Source organism: Corythoichthys intestinalis, chromosome 14 (assembly GCF_030265065.1).
Source record: "Corythoichthys intestinalis isolate RoL2023-P3 chromosome 14, ASM3026506v1, whole genome shotgun sequence".
Classification (NCBI taxonomy): Eukaryota; Metazoa; Chordata; class Actinopteri; order Syngnathiformes; family Syngnathidae; genus Corythoichthys; species Corythoichthys intestinalis.
Window position 1 is genome coordinate 16,757,005 of NC_080408.1, and position 16,460 is coordinate 16,773,464.

Below are 16,460 nucleotides of genomic sequence, written 5' to 3' on the forward strand. Positions count from 1 at the left end.
TTTACGTTGATCGGAACCTGTGTGGTATTGAGGACGAAATTGATTCAGCAAATTATACGGACGTCCAGCATCGCCATTTGGGAGTTTAGCTCGCTTTATAGCCAGGACCGAACCGTAGCATCCTGGTGAGGACAGTCTATTCGCATTTCGTTGTTCATGCATCATGTAACATCATACTGTACACTTATTCAGCATGTTGTTCTCAATTGTAATTTTGTATTAAATTGCCTTTCAAGATGACATATCCGTTCTATGTGTTGGATTTTATCAAGTAATTCCCCCCCCAAAATGCGACTTATACTCCGGTGCGACTTATACTTGGTTTTTTTTCCTCTTTGTTGGGCATTTTATGGCTGGTGTGACTTATACTCAGGTGCGACTCATAGTCCGAAAAATACGGTACTTGGAAGGTGTGGCAATGATCGAATGATTACAGCTTTTCATTGAGCAGGGACAATAAGTATTTGTAAATCTGGTGTTATGATTTCCTTCTGACAAAGAAAAAAAACAGTACCCCCAAACTGGAGGGAATTTTAAGATGAAAACATTTCACAAGTGTTGATCTTGACCACTTCAAAGGAACTAAACAATTCAAATAATTGATACAATTTAAAATTCGCGTAAAATGATTTTTTGGCCGTATCAAAAATGCGTGCAATGTGTGCCACTTTCCAGCTAAAATATGCCCCATAACTGCTTAACTGTGTATACAGCTTAGAATTTTTTTTTCTAAAAAGACCAGTGTGTCCAGAGCTATTTACAACAATCAGCGTCATAGATTTTTTTTTTTTTTTTTTTTGTATTTTTTGTGAGTGTGGACAATGTGACAAATGCTAGGGGTATGGTTTAAAAAAATCCTTGAGAATAAAGAAAAAAAATTCAAAATCTCAAAAGACAAAGAGGCCCATCCGACAACAATAAACCATCTGAACTAGAGTATTTTCTTAAAAATGAAACACACAATCAAATACACCATAAGAACACAAATAAATCCATGTACATGTAGAAAAAAAGCCTGAGGTAATTGTTCAGAATATCTGAGGTCAGTCTCGGAGGAGAGGAAGCAGCTTGAGGGCTCGCCCCTTCAACATCTTCAAACACACGCACACAAAACATGAACAAGAACGAAACGCTAGCCTCACGTCATGTCACCGATGGTTCTAGAGCGCACTAAGAATACAAATCCTTGAGAGTCCTGGAATAGTCAGAGCAGCATAAAAAACAGACATTCAATAATGTATGGTACTCGTGTATCTATGACGGCGCGTACACGGCGACGACAACTGCGACTGCTTGGCATTGCATCGGAGAGAGACGAAAAAAGGCAACCGTTTTGAGCTCTCCCGCCGTGACGTACGTGGACGACTGAGGTATCTGGGGACAAACGGCTGACTTGAGCGAGTCCAGCATGTCGAACGAAAACCCAGAAACAGACATGTTGCTTGTACTCAAGTATGGCGGCCTGTCCGCTGTTCTTACTTTAAAACACACACACACACTCAGCACAAAATGGTTCATACCCCGGTTGTTATGAAATTTGAGGAAATCTTTGCTAAAATGGGAGGATTGGTATTAAGGTCGCTAAAGTAAGTAATGAATAGTGGTTGAAGGTTTTTCGATTATTACAGCACTACTGATGAGTCGACAGACAACTGGATTTAGACCACTATTGCACTAAACCTTTCCTAGCAGCCAGTGGATGTTGGCCAGAGATGTTGAATGACTCTCGCAAAATGAGATAAATGGGGTTGGCAGAGTGTAGTTCTCAGCACTCAAATAAAAAATGTAATTGGAACTGTATTACACTAACTTGATGTTGAAAACTGCCTTGTCAAAAGTCATGTTGGACGTCATAAATTCATGTCTGCGGTGTTTCATCGTTTGTGCACATTGTAGCAACGTATCTTTTGATTCCTGAAGATCAAAATGAAATCATTTCTACAAGATAAACATATTCCCTTAGATCCAATTTGATTTTGTGTTTAGGTAAAACAAAACAGATAGAAATATGAATGCTTTTTCATATAAATTGATACACATTTTCAGGAAAATAATCCTTGAGCTATTCATATGACATTTGTATCTGTTCAATAAAATGCCTCTCATCTCTATTTTTGGGGTAATTATATATCTGAAAAGCACAATATTGGATGACACAAAAAATATTCACTTAATGACTGAAAAGTCTATCGCGATACAGTGATCCCTCGTTTTCGCGGTTAATGGGGACAAGAACCCGCCGCGATGAGTGAAAAACCACAAAGTAGTGCAAGCAAAAAAAATATATATATTTTTTTTTGTTTATGTTCAATGTATTTATTCAGATTTAGCACTGGAAAGGTAATTATATATATATATATATATATATATATATATATATATATATATATATATATATACACACACACACACACATATATAAATCCCATGTTTTTTCCACTTTTTCCCCCAAAGTATAATAAAAAAAAAGAATTATATTTATATTTTAATAAAAGATTTTTAAGCACTTCAAATGTAATAATTATGTTTTAAACATGTTACTGTCTCACCAAATTCTTTTTAAACAAAAGTAAAGCAGAAAAATGCTTGGCTTTAATGAATGCTTCATTGAGTGTGTCCACTCAAATCTGCTCAAGCTGCTCACTTACACACAATGAGTTGCCACAGCAACTGTTTAACAAGTTAAACGATGATTGACGCATGCGGTGCTTTGAAGTTCGCTTCTCTGGCAAGATCAAACGTCTGGCAATCATTCTTCAAATCGAACTTTAAAAAGCAACCCCAGTGTACTCACTGCCTGACCAACAGAGAGCAGTATGGCGGAGGCAGGGAGAGACACTACAGGATTGGCTCGGGACAGCTCATCTGAATTTTTTTTAAAATTGAAAACAAATCCGCGATGGACTGAGGGCACAAAGTTTGAATCGCAAAGTAGTGAGGGATCACTGTACTCAATTCTTTCTCTAATCATACTGTACATGCTATCATTGCTCAGTAAAATTTCCAAAAATATTTCCAAAAATTTATACTAAAACTTAAGAAATTAAAAATTTTACAAATATTTTCAAATATGTAAATCAATAAAAAGGGTTTCTGTGGCTTCTGGATTTTAAAAACCAAACATTGAGCTACATATTTTTGATTTTTTTGTGTGTGTGTGTGTGTTTTGGTTAAAATTATACAGGTGAAGACATTTCCCACTGGACTGTTGTCAATTGTTTAAGCCTAAGTAAACTGGCAAACATTTTCCTTCCTGTTTAAAAGATGTACTTTTGGCCAGGATATAAATCATTTTGTGCGTAACTGCATAATCATTCAATCGCATCCACACGCATACACAAACAGTTCAAAATCAAGAATGTGTAACATTGCAACTCCAGACAGCATTCGTCAATGCCTCACGGCACTGGCTAATGGAGTAACTCTACAAATAAAAACAATGAGGATGAATAAACGTCATCATTAAAATGGGGAACATGTCCATAATGACAGCTAGCTTGGCTCTCCCTCTCGCGCAAGAGGACACAAAAAAAAGAAGCCTATTGGATACCTGAGAGGTAGTTCCCCGCGGGACCACAAGGTGTCCCTATAATCTCCATCAAGTCCAGCACCCATTTCAGCTTGATAAAAACCACTGTGCTCCATATTATATATAAAGATCTATATAGATATATATATTCATATATACTGTACGTTTGTTTGTTTTTTTCCTAACTTTTCCTTTTCCATTGGGAGGGAGGCATTCACAGGTTAAAAAATTAGGGGAGCACACTTTGAAGAGTTTCTTTTAAAAATCAGAGAAGCTTCGACCCCTGAGGAAGATGAACCTATTTCGTATTAACAGTCTCAAAATCCTCCAGAGGTTTTGGAGCTTAAAGTTCATTTGAGAGGGTTGAGCGGCTAGGGAAAAATGTTTCAAAATATAAAAAAATACAAAAATTATGAGGTAATTAACGAAAAAAATACATGAGGTAATGACGACATTTAGTGTTGCCTGTCGCATAGCTTATATACTACGTCCAAACTACAGCAGAGTGATGTGTTCCTAAGATCCGACACCCCAGAAAAAAATACCGGTATTGGGGATAAAATAGCAGCTGCATGTTATTAAATATTCACTGAAATCCACTGAGTTTGGGTTTGAAAAAATAAAATAAAAAAATGTCAGGAGCACTGCCTGTGTTCAGGTACTGGACTCTTTGGGAGGTAGGTCCTCATTTGTGACCGACGTGACGATCGAGACGGGGCCGTCTGAGGTAGTCCCGCCAATGGTCCTGGCGATCTGACCGATGCGTTCCTCCACGCAGCCGGCCGAGAGGCGGGCCTCGGCATCGTGGTCCCAGCATTCCTCGATGGTCTCGCACAGCTGGCTCAGACCCTGCGGGGCAAGGCATTGGATTGCAGACCATGAAAATTATAACTTTTTTTCCCCACTTCTTTTCTTGCTGCGAGTCACCCTACGACTCAACGATAGCATTAAGATGAAAAATAAAATAGAGCTGTCCCGACTAGTGGACAAGGTCGACGTCATCGATGACGTAAATGCGTCAACAAGCACAACATCCCGTCGACGGGTAGTGAAAGGTTAAAAAAAATATACAGTATGTGTGAAAAGTTGAGAATGTCGGACGCTCGGTGAATGAACACCCAAAGCGCCGTGACAGAGTTGGAGGACGACAGGAGACAAAAAGCTGGCAGATCGTAAGTCCATATGACTAACTAACTAACTAACACCTGACACCATATGCAATGAGTCCAGTCATCGCACGGTAAATAAAAATGAGGGCGGTAATTTTCATGGCTGCGTTTTATCGCTGCGTGCTTGCATGCGTGCATATATTTGTGCGTGCGTGTCGATGGCATATGAGACTCCATTTTCTTCCACAGATGTTTATTGGTCATCTACACGCCATATAATTATTGCCTGGTACACCAGACTCACCGCTGTTCCAGCTATTGAATCTGGCCACCACTCAGCGGATATAATTTCCAGGGCGGAGCAAGCCACAGCAAACAGACAGCGGAGTGGACCAATCAGCGACGGGCAGACGTGACGTTAGTAAAATGACGAGGGACTTGCGCGAGGAAGTAAACATACGAAGAGAGCGGAGTTTATTCAACATGGCTAGTGCGAGACAGACTGTTGTCAATGACTTGTGTCGATCTGTTTTTGTTCATTTAAAACTGATTTTACCGTGGATTGGAACATATTCTCGGCTCTCCCGTACACCATCTGTGTTGTTGTGGAGACGACTTTCGACGCGCAAGAGTGACGTTGCTCGTTAAGAACACGTCACGCAAATAAACGAATCTGATTTGTCGACTGATTTTGTACCTGCTCGAGAGGCCGTTAATGGGCTGGTTCCCAGACTTTTCTCTCAGTGTTTGAAAAATAGGGGGGGAACAGTCTGGCTGTGCCAGGCAAATAGAATTAAAGTTCAAACATACAAAATAAGGAAACACATATTAAACAATATTAAACACTGTAAACGTTAGCATTGCTACATTGAGGCTAATGGGGAAAAAAAACAAGCTACTTTAGCCTGCTATAAAACATTGGCAGTCTTCTCCAAAACGCAAACTTGCGGTAAAAAAAGTGACACTTCAAACATGAAAAATCGCCAGTTAACAGGATTTGTGAATGAAAAAAATGGAAAAAAAAAAAACAACAAAAAATCTATTACTGACACCGCAAGCAACAATGAAAAGTGCTTTTTTAGCAGAGTGTAAAGCTTACGGTTAGCGGTTCAGCGACTTAGTTCCGGTGAACATTTAAAAAACGTCATGTTCGTCATAAATAACAATTTCTGGAGTTAATCCCACATACTTCAGAATTCAGATTTTTCACCAAGAATAGCCTTGAAATGACACCCCAAAATCCCAAAATCTGATTGGCAATGAATAACTATTATAATACTATTATATACAGTATAGTAGTATACTATAATATTAATGCTAGATTTTTTTTTTTTATTATTTTGAATCCTGTTGGAAAGGCGAAATCAGTGTTCTGAATCTGTTTACATTCCATTCTTTTGCACTAGTTAGTGGTATCAGCTTTGATGTCAGTGTTTATTTCTGATTTATTATTGTTATTTACGTGTTTATTTGTACATTAATAAGGACTTTAAATGTTCCAAAATGTTTGTTGTGAATTAATAAGCGTCAACAAAAATTTCATTGCTAATTAGTTTAAAAAAAAAATTATTAGATTAGTTGACTAATCGTAAAAACAGTCGGTTGACTAATCGGACAAATTAGTCGTTTGGGACAGCCCTAAAGTAGATTACAATTAAAAAAAAAAAAAAAAAAAACACTAAAATCTAAAAACTTTACTTCTTGGCGTGGTATGGTTACTCATGCAGCAACATCAAAATTTCTACATCTATCAGCAAATATCATTTAATGCTTTTTAATGTCACTTTAAAGTAATTTAATGCCCATGCTCGACTGCATTTAGTTTCACACACACAAATTGTTAAGTAGAGTTGTCCGATAATGCCTTTTCAACCGACATCCTGATATTGTCCAACTCCAAAAATCCGATACAGATATCAAACTTATACCGATATATGCGGTAAAAGATTTAACATATTATGTCTAATTGTATTGTGATGCCCAAATGGATACTTTAATAATGATAAATGTAACAACTTCAAGGTTTTCCAATGAACACCCTGTGAAAAATTAAGAGAACAACTTCAGCTGAAGTTACGGAAAAAGTGCCTTAATTGCACTACTATATTTATTGTTGATATCAAAATAATGCAAGCATCAGTTTTTCTTTATCAAGTGCAAAGTGCCAATCAGGCACTGCCATATCACATATGGCCCTACAGTGCTTCTGGCTCAAAATAATAACAAAGGCACACAGCTTCAATGCAGCGAATGAGGTATGTAATGAGTTTATAATTAATTATTTTTTTAATCATTTATTGTTAATTAATTTTTTTTCACAATGAATGCAAATGGTCTGCTCACATAACAAATCCCAAGCATCTCTGTTTGGAAACGTCTAATGGTCAATAAACACAGCTGCTGTGCTAAACTGCGACCAGCCCTTCGTACAAAGGCAGAAGGCTTCAACATTCGCTTTGAAGGCAACATGCATATTGGCCAAAAAACGATGTCGATATCATTTTAAAATGCTTTTACCGACCGATATTAACTTAAATAAATTGTGTAAAAAAAAAAAAAAGGTTTTGGTGACTTGGACGCAGAAATATGCAATTGGACCATCCCTAATATAACATATAATAATTAATAAAATGAAAAATGTGCCAGTTAATTTTCTTGCCATATCTAAGGGCAGTAAACAATGTAGAATTGAAGAAGTCTACATTCTATTTTCCCTTTCCCTTTTTTGTCACGGTAATTCCTGGTAGATGTCGTTGGCCGTTTTTTATTTCAATAAAAATACTCACAGGATGTTTTAGCCAAGAGTCCTTGATGATTGGACGCATCTTCTTGTGCACGACCACATCCTGCAGATCCTCCAGGGTAGGATGCTGCCCTATTTCATCCTCAAATGGCAGCAGGTACTCGCTCACTGTACCTGAGAAAGAAAAAAAAAGCATTGTGTCACACTTATCAACACTTAAGCACCATCGAGATGATCTACTCCAATCATGTGACTCTTCTCTTCCTTCTGCAGTGAAATTAGTTTGTCACTAATAGGCGTCCAATCCATTTGAACTGTGGGAGCTGACGGAGAATAAACATTTGTTCATTCACTTCCAGGCCTCCCAGTTCAAATGGACTTGGCTTCTACGACTGTCAATTGCCGCCAATGAGTTAATCGATCGGGAGTTGTCTTCCAGTTGAACTCACCATCTGTCTCATTGCAGCGGGACGCTAGTTCCCACAATACCAGGCCCATTGCGTACATATCTATCCTCAGGAAGGAGTCACGCTGGAAATTGATGGCTCCTTCCAGCACTTCGGGAGCCATGTAGCGTCGTGTACCCACCTGGTGGTATCACATGGAATCAGGAGTTAGGCACAAATTTTATGTGGATGTCTTGAAATGAAAAGCGAGTTGTGGGTTAATAGTGGAAATTGTGGTGAGGAAGACGATAGCTTGGAAGTGAGTAATCTCCTGGAGTTGTTCTTGGCTCCACATCATACTTTTAGTATGAGTTGTGCGAAATTTACGATTCTTAGATTATTCGCAATTCGCCTGTGGAAGATTCGAGAACGATGGTAAATGGTGTAATACTTGTATAGCGCTTTTCCACCTTTCAAGGCGCTCAAATCGCTTTACACTAGAGCTGTCCCGACGTCATAGATGACGTAAATCTGTCGACGAGCACAACATCCCGTCGACAGTTAATGAAGGGTTAAAAAAAATATATGCGTGGAAAGTTCAGAATGTTGGATGCTCTGTATGCAAGCGGGGAAAGCGGCACAAAGCCAAAAAAAGCGTACCACAGTGTCCAAAACATTGACTTATTTCAAAGAAACAAAGGAGGGTACACTCTTCTGTCCTGTCTGTTCAATGCCAAGCTTGGCTGCACGTCGGCCGTGAATAAACACCTCAAGCGCCGTCAATCACCCAGTTTGTAACTTTTTTGTATGTTTTTTCATTTTTTGTACACCAGAGGGTGCTGTCGCCTTACTAAATAATGATGTTTCGTTGACAATGGGCCTATAAGTGCTATTAGTGTTGCTCTCAATGCTCATTGAAAGGTTTATTTCATGTTATGGTTTATTTTATGGTATAGAAAATTATATAAGGTTAAAAGGTCATAAATATATACAGTACAGTGTTTCCCACCAATGAAAGAGACTGTGGCCACCCGCCACAGTCTCGTTTGGGCCCGCCACAGTCTCGTTTGCGCCCCCCCCCGCCGAGAAAAAAAAAAAAAAAGATACTAATCAGATGCGTCTGTCAGCCGATTACACAGCTGTAGCCCACTCCACTCTACTACCCGCGCGAGTGAGAGCAGCATTTTAGAGTAGTATTTTATTTATTTATTTATTTATTCATTTAAGAGACGCAAGGGGAACGAGTAGGAAGAATGGGAGAACGAGCGAGATAGCGAGAGATAGCGGTCGCATGTCGTAGCAGCCCGCTGTTATTTTGTTATTGTTTTTCTTTATTATTGTTACCACAATCAAGTGGGTAAGCAAATACAGACTTCTCTCCTTCTTCCCCATATCCGGGGCATTACAATAGTTTGGATCGGACTTTTCGGCGAAAGTGAGCGGTGGACGGCCGTCTTGGACGGAAAGCAAACTTTGATTGAACTTGCGCAGAGAGGCGGGGCCCAAAATAAAGCCTTGCTCTATTTTCAGAGCGTTGGTCACAGTAAAATATTTATTAGTTCAAGCAGAGTAAAATGATACATATTCACGGTACAAGAACGTCGTTTCCGTGTCCATCGATTGGTAAGAAAGGGCTGTTTGTACGAGTGACGTGTGGGCGCTCCCGTCGGGGGGACATTTCGCGTGGAGTGGCTATTTTTCGGCACAACACCGACGCGCCAACTTCAGACAATTACGGCTGACGAAAGTTGGATAAATGCGCCCCCCCGCCCCCCCAATTTCGCGAGCTCTGGGACACTCGAAAAATGACTCTCATACCTCTCCTTGCTAAGTTAATGGTACCTCGATGTGCGTTTGTGTGGAAATTTAGTTCACGAACAACGGGGAAAAAACTATTCACCTTCTCACCGAATCAAGAAAAACTTTACACGGCCATTAGAATTCCCCCAGTCCTGTAAATGGGTCAGTTGACAGAAGGACTGTTATTGTTGTGGTAATGTAGTACTTACGAGGGTCAAATAAAAAGGAAAAAGGAGGGCTACGACGGCGGTCTGAAACCCGCGGCTCTTGGGCCGCATGCGGCTCTTTAGTGCTGCTTCGGAGCTTTTTTTTTTTTTTTTTTTTTTTTTTTTTAAATGGAAAAAGATGGGGGAGGGAAATATATTTTTTGTTTTAATAGGATTTCTAGGAGGACAAACATGATACAAACATTCTTTCAATTCATTAATATTGTAATGAAGTTAAACTTGTGGTGTCATCGTACAACAGAGTAGTCACGTGGTGCGCTATAGGATCCACTGCAGGGAAAATAAACATTTAATCATGAAGGCTAATTATGTATTTCTAGCCAACTTATTCATTTTTATAGTAGGCTAATATAGCTAGTATTGATAATTATAAGGCTTGTACAAGGCTTTTAATTTTTTGCTGCTCCAGACATACTGTATCAGTTTTTTTTTTTTTTTGGGGGGGGGGGTCAAATATGGCTCTTTCAACAATTTGTGTTGCCAACCCTGAGTCACTACGAGATGTAAGTCGTACTATTGCTACGAGAAAAAAAGTCGCATTATTACATAGGGTAACGTAGCTGTAATCAGCAACGCATTTTACATACATGAACCGTAGCTGAGAGCTATAACATTAGCCTAGCTAATGAAATATTTCAAATATATCTTTGTTATGGTTCTTCTTGGGGGGAAAAATAATGAAAAAAAAAAAAAAATTCGCCGTGGCACGACATGGTGTGGCTGTCCGACTCCGATGCAGCCCACCACCACAGTTTCGAAAAATCCTATAGTCAGAGAGCCTCCCACCACAGTCTCCTAAAATCCTGTGGGAAACACTGCAGTATATACAGTGATTGCACTCAAGGGAGAGATTGTCAATGATAAGGTAATAATTTAAGGTAAAGGCAATTCATATAAGCAATTCATTGATATAAATAAGGTTTAAAAGGAAAAAGGTGAAAAGTTTTTGTTAATTTCTAAATGTGTTGTTTTATTTGTGTGCACCATAGCTCTTACTGTGTGTTTACATCAAGGATGGAATAAAAGTTGTAAACCATCAGTTTAAGAGACCATCTTTCCAGTCGGGATGCTACACTAGTTAATTCTATCAGCATTTGAACTCATTGTTTATTTGTGATTTATTATTGTTATTTACGTGTTTATTTGTACTTTAATAAATAATTTAAGTGTTCCAATATGTTTTTTGTGAATTGATAAGCGTCAACAAAAATTTCATTGCTAAATTAGTAAAAAAATATATATATATTGTTAGATTAGTCGACCAATCGTAAAAATAGTCGGCTGACTAATCGGGAGAACATTAGTCGTTTGGGACAGCCCTACTTTACACTACATCGCCATCCACCTACTGGTGACGCAGCACCAGGAGCAATGTGGGGTTCAGTATTTTGCTCGAGGATACTTAGAGTTCGTCAGGGCTGAGAATCGAACCCACAACCTCTGGGTTGGGGAACAACTACTCTACCACTGAGCCACGCCATCCCCAACGTTTAACAAATATCCTAATTCCGATTACTGAAATATGCCAAGTAAAGCGGAACTAAAACACAGTCAGCGCGGTCTTCGGGACGCAATGAGGAATGGACTGAGAGTAAACATCATGCTTGTCAGTACCCGGGTAATGACAATATTCAAGTCACGGCTCTGGCTCAACTCATGCCACTAGATAAAAATAAAACAAAAACAATAATACCTGACTGCTGCCAACAGCCGCTACAAACTATGCCCACATAATGCTACGGTAGATATCACATGGATAAAGAACTAGATGCAAAATGACAGACTCGGCGGCGTTAGCAGCACAGTTATAGAAAACAAGATGCGAAATGACAGACTTGTCGGTGTTAGTAAACAGCCAACATCTTAAAGCAGTAGACTTCCCTGGAAGGCTGTTGTAGCAAACCTTCCAAACGAACCTAATCAACTTTTTATTTAAAATACTCCTAAATTGGCAAAATCTTGACTTGAATCTCTGTAAATGATGAAACAGTTTCAAAACTTTGACATGTCGAAAGTAGACAGAAGGGAAACTATGGAATAACGGGAGCAATTTGAACAACTTTTACGGTTGATTCACATCATTAAATTAATTGAATGTAATTTAAAGCTGCTGATACAGAATGGGGACTTGAGTATTTTATTTACTGTTTTGAACTGTTAACTTGATACTGAAATAGTCGTTTATTTAAGCCCGAGAGGATTTATGTACAATTTTTGTAACTAATGTACAAAATGTTAACTCATTTGCTCCCAAAAACGTATAAATACGTTCTATTTTTAATTGTTTCAGTGTCCAAAAGACGTATTTATACGTCTTTTACATTTTTTTCACATGAGACATATGTGGGTTCTGATTCAACTTAGCTCCAAAGTACAGGGCTGAAAATCCATTTTAAAGCAATAAAACTGGCCACTGGAGGGCAGTAGCGCATTTGGTAAGACCCGCAACCCGATTCAACGGAGCCAATGGCTGGAAGTACGGCCGGAGCGCCGGCGGAAAACGACCGAATGGACGTCCAGGATGCCAGGCGGTGGAAGACCGAGCAGAACAACCGGGAGGACGCCCGGGATGAGCGTCGCTGGACGACCAAGCAGAACCACCGGGACCGCCAGTGCAGCGGATGATGCCATTGAGTCCATGCTGCTCGCCGAGCAGAGACAGACGTCGATGAGGGAAAAGTTTACCCCGGCTGTCGCAGCCACAACAGCGTCATCTCTCAGTTAGTTATGTGTAAATAAATTGTTATTTTGCTATCAAAAGCTCTATTTGTCCTATTGTTTATGTTATTTTGCAAAAGGAAAACATTATTCAGATGTTTGGGATGTAAATAAAGCAAAAAATAGCTGTGTTAAAGTCAAAGTTGTTTGAAATGTATGCTTTCACAAAAAGCTCAATTTCTCTGTTTTTTCATCAGAAATTGGAAAATTGCTCAAACTAAGCTATTTTCTAATGCTGATTCCTAAAAAATGGAAAAAGATATGAACTAACTTTTTTTTCCTGCTGAAAGAAGACAGTCTAATTTTTCTTTTGGTGGGTTCCATGTTTATATAGCAATAGAACAGAATTTTCTGTGGGCCTTGGAAAATCAGTCAAAATCCAGTAAAACGGCCGGGAGCGAAGGGGGTTGCGCCGGTGAAAATGGCTGGGAGTGAATGAGTTAAAAGCAGCTAATAGCTGGGAGTGGGGTGGGGGGCATCAAAAATCAATTTATAATCGAATCGTGGCCTCTGAATCGTAATCCGTTAGGTGCCCAAAGATTCCCACCTCTACTTTTAGTACCATGTTTTTTTTCACGATTATACACCACTGGCCTCAAATACCACTTGCTGGGTACCCAATTGTGGTCCCAGAACATTTAGAGCCTTTTCTGAGATCAGATGAGATTTGTCTTTCTCAAGAGTAGAAAGTATGCCCATAAGCCATACTACACTTTGCACATCACAGTGCGCCTACGACAGACCCATTCATTGCGAGTCTCTGGCTGGCAGCAGGTGGGCGTTTGCCGCACAGTCGAGTTGGAAAAATGTTTTCCTTCCTATGTGTTTGGTTGTGTCAACAAGCGTAAACCAAGACTTGTACTAATGCCAATGATACAGACAGCCTCTTAATTGGTCACTGTTGTTCATGACTATAAGCGTAAATTTAAACTGCACTGATACTTTAGCAGCTGACACTGTAACGGCATGAATAGCATAAAAAAACACTAGTATATTCCATGTCCTAGGTTAACTGGTACAATAAAAACAACTAAAAGAAAAATGGACTAAAATGTAAATTTCTCATAATATCTCTAGGAAAGAAAAACATTTTTCATACTTATTAAACAGCTTTAATTAGCAAACATAATCATTTAAAAATAAATGTTTTACCTGTCCATGAGTGTCTCCTGGAGGTTTTCCTGGTTCAAAGCGAACAGCAAGACCAAAGTCTCCAATTACTGCAATCAGGTCGTGTCGTAGCATGACATTCTTACTCTTAAAATCCCTGACGAGAAAGAAATCCTTGTTCGTTGACTTGTTACCACGCATGAACTCATTTTTTGTTCTTACCTGTGCGCAATAGTGGGTTTGGGCTCTTCTCCCTTGCTGCTTGGAATGTCCTCGTGGAGATAAGCTAAGCCGCGGGACATTGTTTCTGCTATGAGGCACAGCTCGCTCCAGGTCACAGTGTTGCCTTTGAGGTGGTCAGTCAGCGAACCCTGAACAAAAAATTAGGGGGCTCAAAAGATGACGAGATTTGTTGTTTAGATGTATGAAATACGTAGTGTTTCCTGTAGAGCAGTGGTCTCCAAACTATTCCACATAGAGTGAAATCCTGCACCCACTGCGGCCCTATCAAAACAAGACCACATTTTTTCACCAATCAGGTGTTTTATAAGTGTAATCAGTTGATTGCAGTCAGGTGCTGCTTATTTTAGTAGAAACCTCATTGGTTAAAAGTAGGGCTGTGAAACTATTAAAATTTTTAATCGAGTTAATTACAGCTTAAAAATAATTAATCGTAATTAATCGCAATTCAAACCATCTATAAAATATGCCATATTTTTCTGTAAATTATTGTTGGAAAGGAAAGATAAGACACAAGACTGATATATACATTCAACATACGGTACATACAGTGGGGAGAACAAGTATTTGATACACTGCCAATGGGTTTTCCCATTGGCAGTGTATCAAATACTTGTTCTCCCCACTGTAAGTACTGTACTTGTTTATCATAACAATAAATCAACAAGATGGCAGTAACATTATTAACATTCTGTTAAAGCGATCCATGGATAGAAAGACTTGTAGTTCTTAAAAGATAAATGTTAGTACACGTTATGGAAATTTTATATCAAAACACCTCTTAATGTTTTCGTTTTAATAAAATTTGTAAAATTTTCAATCAAAAAATAAACTAGTAGCTCGCCATTGTTGATGTCAATAATTACACAAATCCCATGGTGCTGAAACCCTGAAAATCAGTCGCACGCAAGTGCCAGCAGAGGGCAACAAAACACCAAAAAACACAAGTAACAAGTGGACATTACACTGTGCTGTCATTTTAATCTGTTTGAGCGGGGCATGTGCATTAAATGCGTCAAATATTTTATTCATTCATTCATTTATTCATTTTCCATGCCGCTCAAATATTTTAACGTGATTAATTTTAAAAAATAATTACCGCCCGTTAATGCGATAATTTTGACAGCCCTAGTTAAAAGGTCTGTGCTTGATCGGTATGAACACAAACCAGGACCCACAGCGGCCCTCGAGGACCGGTTTGGAGACCCCTGTTGTAGAGGGCTGGTTGATATTTAAATCTCGAGCCCTAATGGCACTTCACACCATAATAACCCACAAGTCCAGAACTTGACAATGCAGGGGTCCACTGCACATTGCCAGTAATTAAACAAGGATCAGTCTTTAGGCTCAGCAAAAGGCAAAGAAAAAAAGCCCGTAATATAGCTTGGCAGCGGTCTAATAAAATTGTGGTCTTAATAAAAACAGCAATGCCCTTTTGCCGAGGTAAACAAAAGGCCTGGACCAATATTGAAAAACACAGCGGGTCAGGTGGAGTCTGCTTATAGACGCCTATAGTTGACAAATAAAAAAAGTGAGAATTCTCACCCTTTCATGGAACTCCGTGATGAGCCACAGTTCCGTCTCCAGGTTGCTGCCGTGCTTCTCAGCGGCGATATAGCGCAGGATGTTCTCGTGTCGTATGCCCGGCGTCAAGAAGATGTCTCGCTCGTTTTGCCACGATTGCTTATCCTGCGCAACCGCAAGGGAGTGACGTCAAGTTTTAGACCAGAGTCAGGTGGAAAACGAGTGTATAGCACAAGAGCGTTGACGTACCTGCACAGGGAAAATCTTGACCGCAACATATTCGCTCATGAGCTGTGCTTTCCAAACGCAACCAAAGCGCCCTCTGGCTTTGATTTCCAGCAGCTGCAAGGGTTTTAGGCCAACCATGGGTGATGGAGGGGTGGGTCCCGGGTCCTGAAACAGATGTTTTTTACATTTTGTAAGAGTAGAATCCTGACGACAAAGTGCTTTAGTCATCCTTTTGAAGTGCATTTATCCATTTAACGGTTACAATTAGCAACAAACACCAGTTTTACGTTTTCTTTTGTTTACTTGCGCTGCTTTACTCGCTTAACACGAAGAGTGTGACAATATCTCGATACAGCGATATATCGCGATATTTTGCAACCCGATCGGTTATATATAGGCTCCCGCTAGGTATCGATACTTTTGTTTAACATATTGGCCATACAATGGCCTATGGCTGATGTAAACTGCTCAATGTTTGTTGAGCAATTCCTTGGCGGTCCACTAGGGGCGCTTGGGAGTGGCGGTGAAGGTAAAGTGCGCACAAGTTGTCTAGAGAAGAAGAGAGGAAGCTCCAAGTGGGTTGAAAAAATAAAAAAGCTTCGTGAGAGCGGTGGAGGAAAAAATGAGAAAAAATATTGCTACAAATCACACATGGGGACACACTTTAGATTTTACACCAACAAGAAAGGAAAGGTGAAGAAGGACTTTGCTGGATGCAAGAATTGTCTAACAAAAATATGGTTAACTGGGAGCTGGTGACGAAGTGCACACCGAATTTCTTCAACGCTTCGCTTTCATCACTTGAGGTAAGAAAGTTTTGCAATGTAATTGATTTTTAATTTACAT

General features: G+C 39.4%; 1 protein-coding gene across 1 annotated transcript in view; it reads right to left on the bottom strand.

The window, feature by feature from the left end:
- Nucleotides 1–2,385: 2,385 nt before the first annotated feature.
- acvr2ba (activin A receptor type 2Ba) overlaps nucleotides 2,386–16,460 on the bottom strand; it is a 32,853-nt gene continuing 18,778 nt past the window's right edge. The window contains exons 5-11 of the mRNA XM_057857342.1: nucleotides 15,636–15,779; nucleotides 15,408–15,551; nucleotides 13,845–13,993; nucleotides 13,665–13,779; nucleotides 7,831–7,969; nucleotides 7,425–7,555; nucleotides 2,386–4,378 (exon numbers count right to left, since the gene is read on the bottom strand). Coding sequence (XP_057713325.1) covers nucleotides 4,184–4,378; nucleotides 7,425–7,555; nucleotides 7,831–7,969; nucleotides 13,665–13,779; nucleotides 13,845–13,993; nucleotides 15,408–15,551; nucleotides 15,636–15,779 — 1,017 coding nt within the window. The 3' untranslated portion in view covers nucleotides 2,386–4,183. The remainder of the gene's footprint in view (nucleotides 4,379–7,424; nucleotides 7,556–7,830; nucleotides 7,970–13,664; nucleotides 13,780–13,844; nucleotides 13,994–15,407; nucleotides 15,552–15,635; nucleotides 15,780–16,460) is intronic.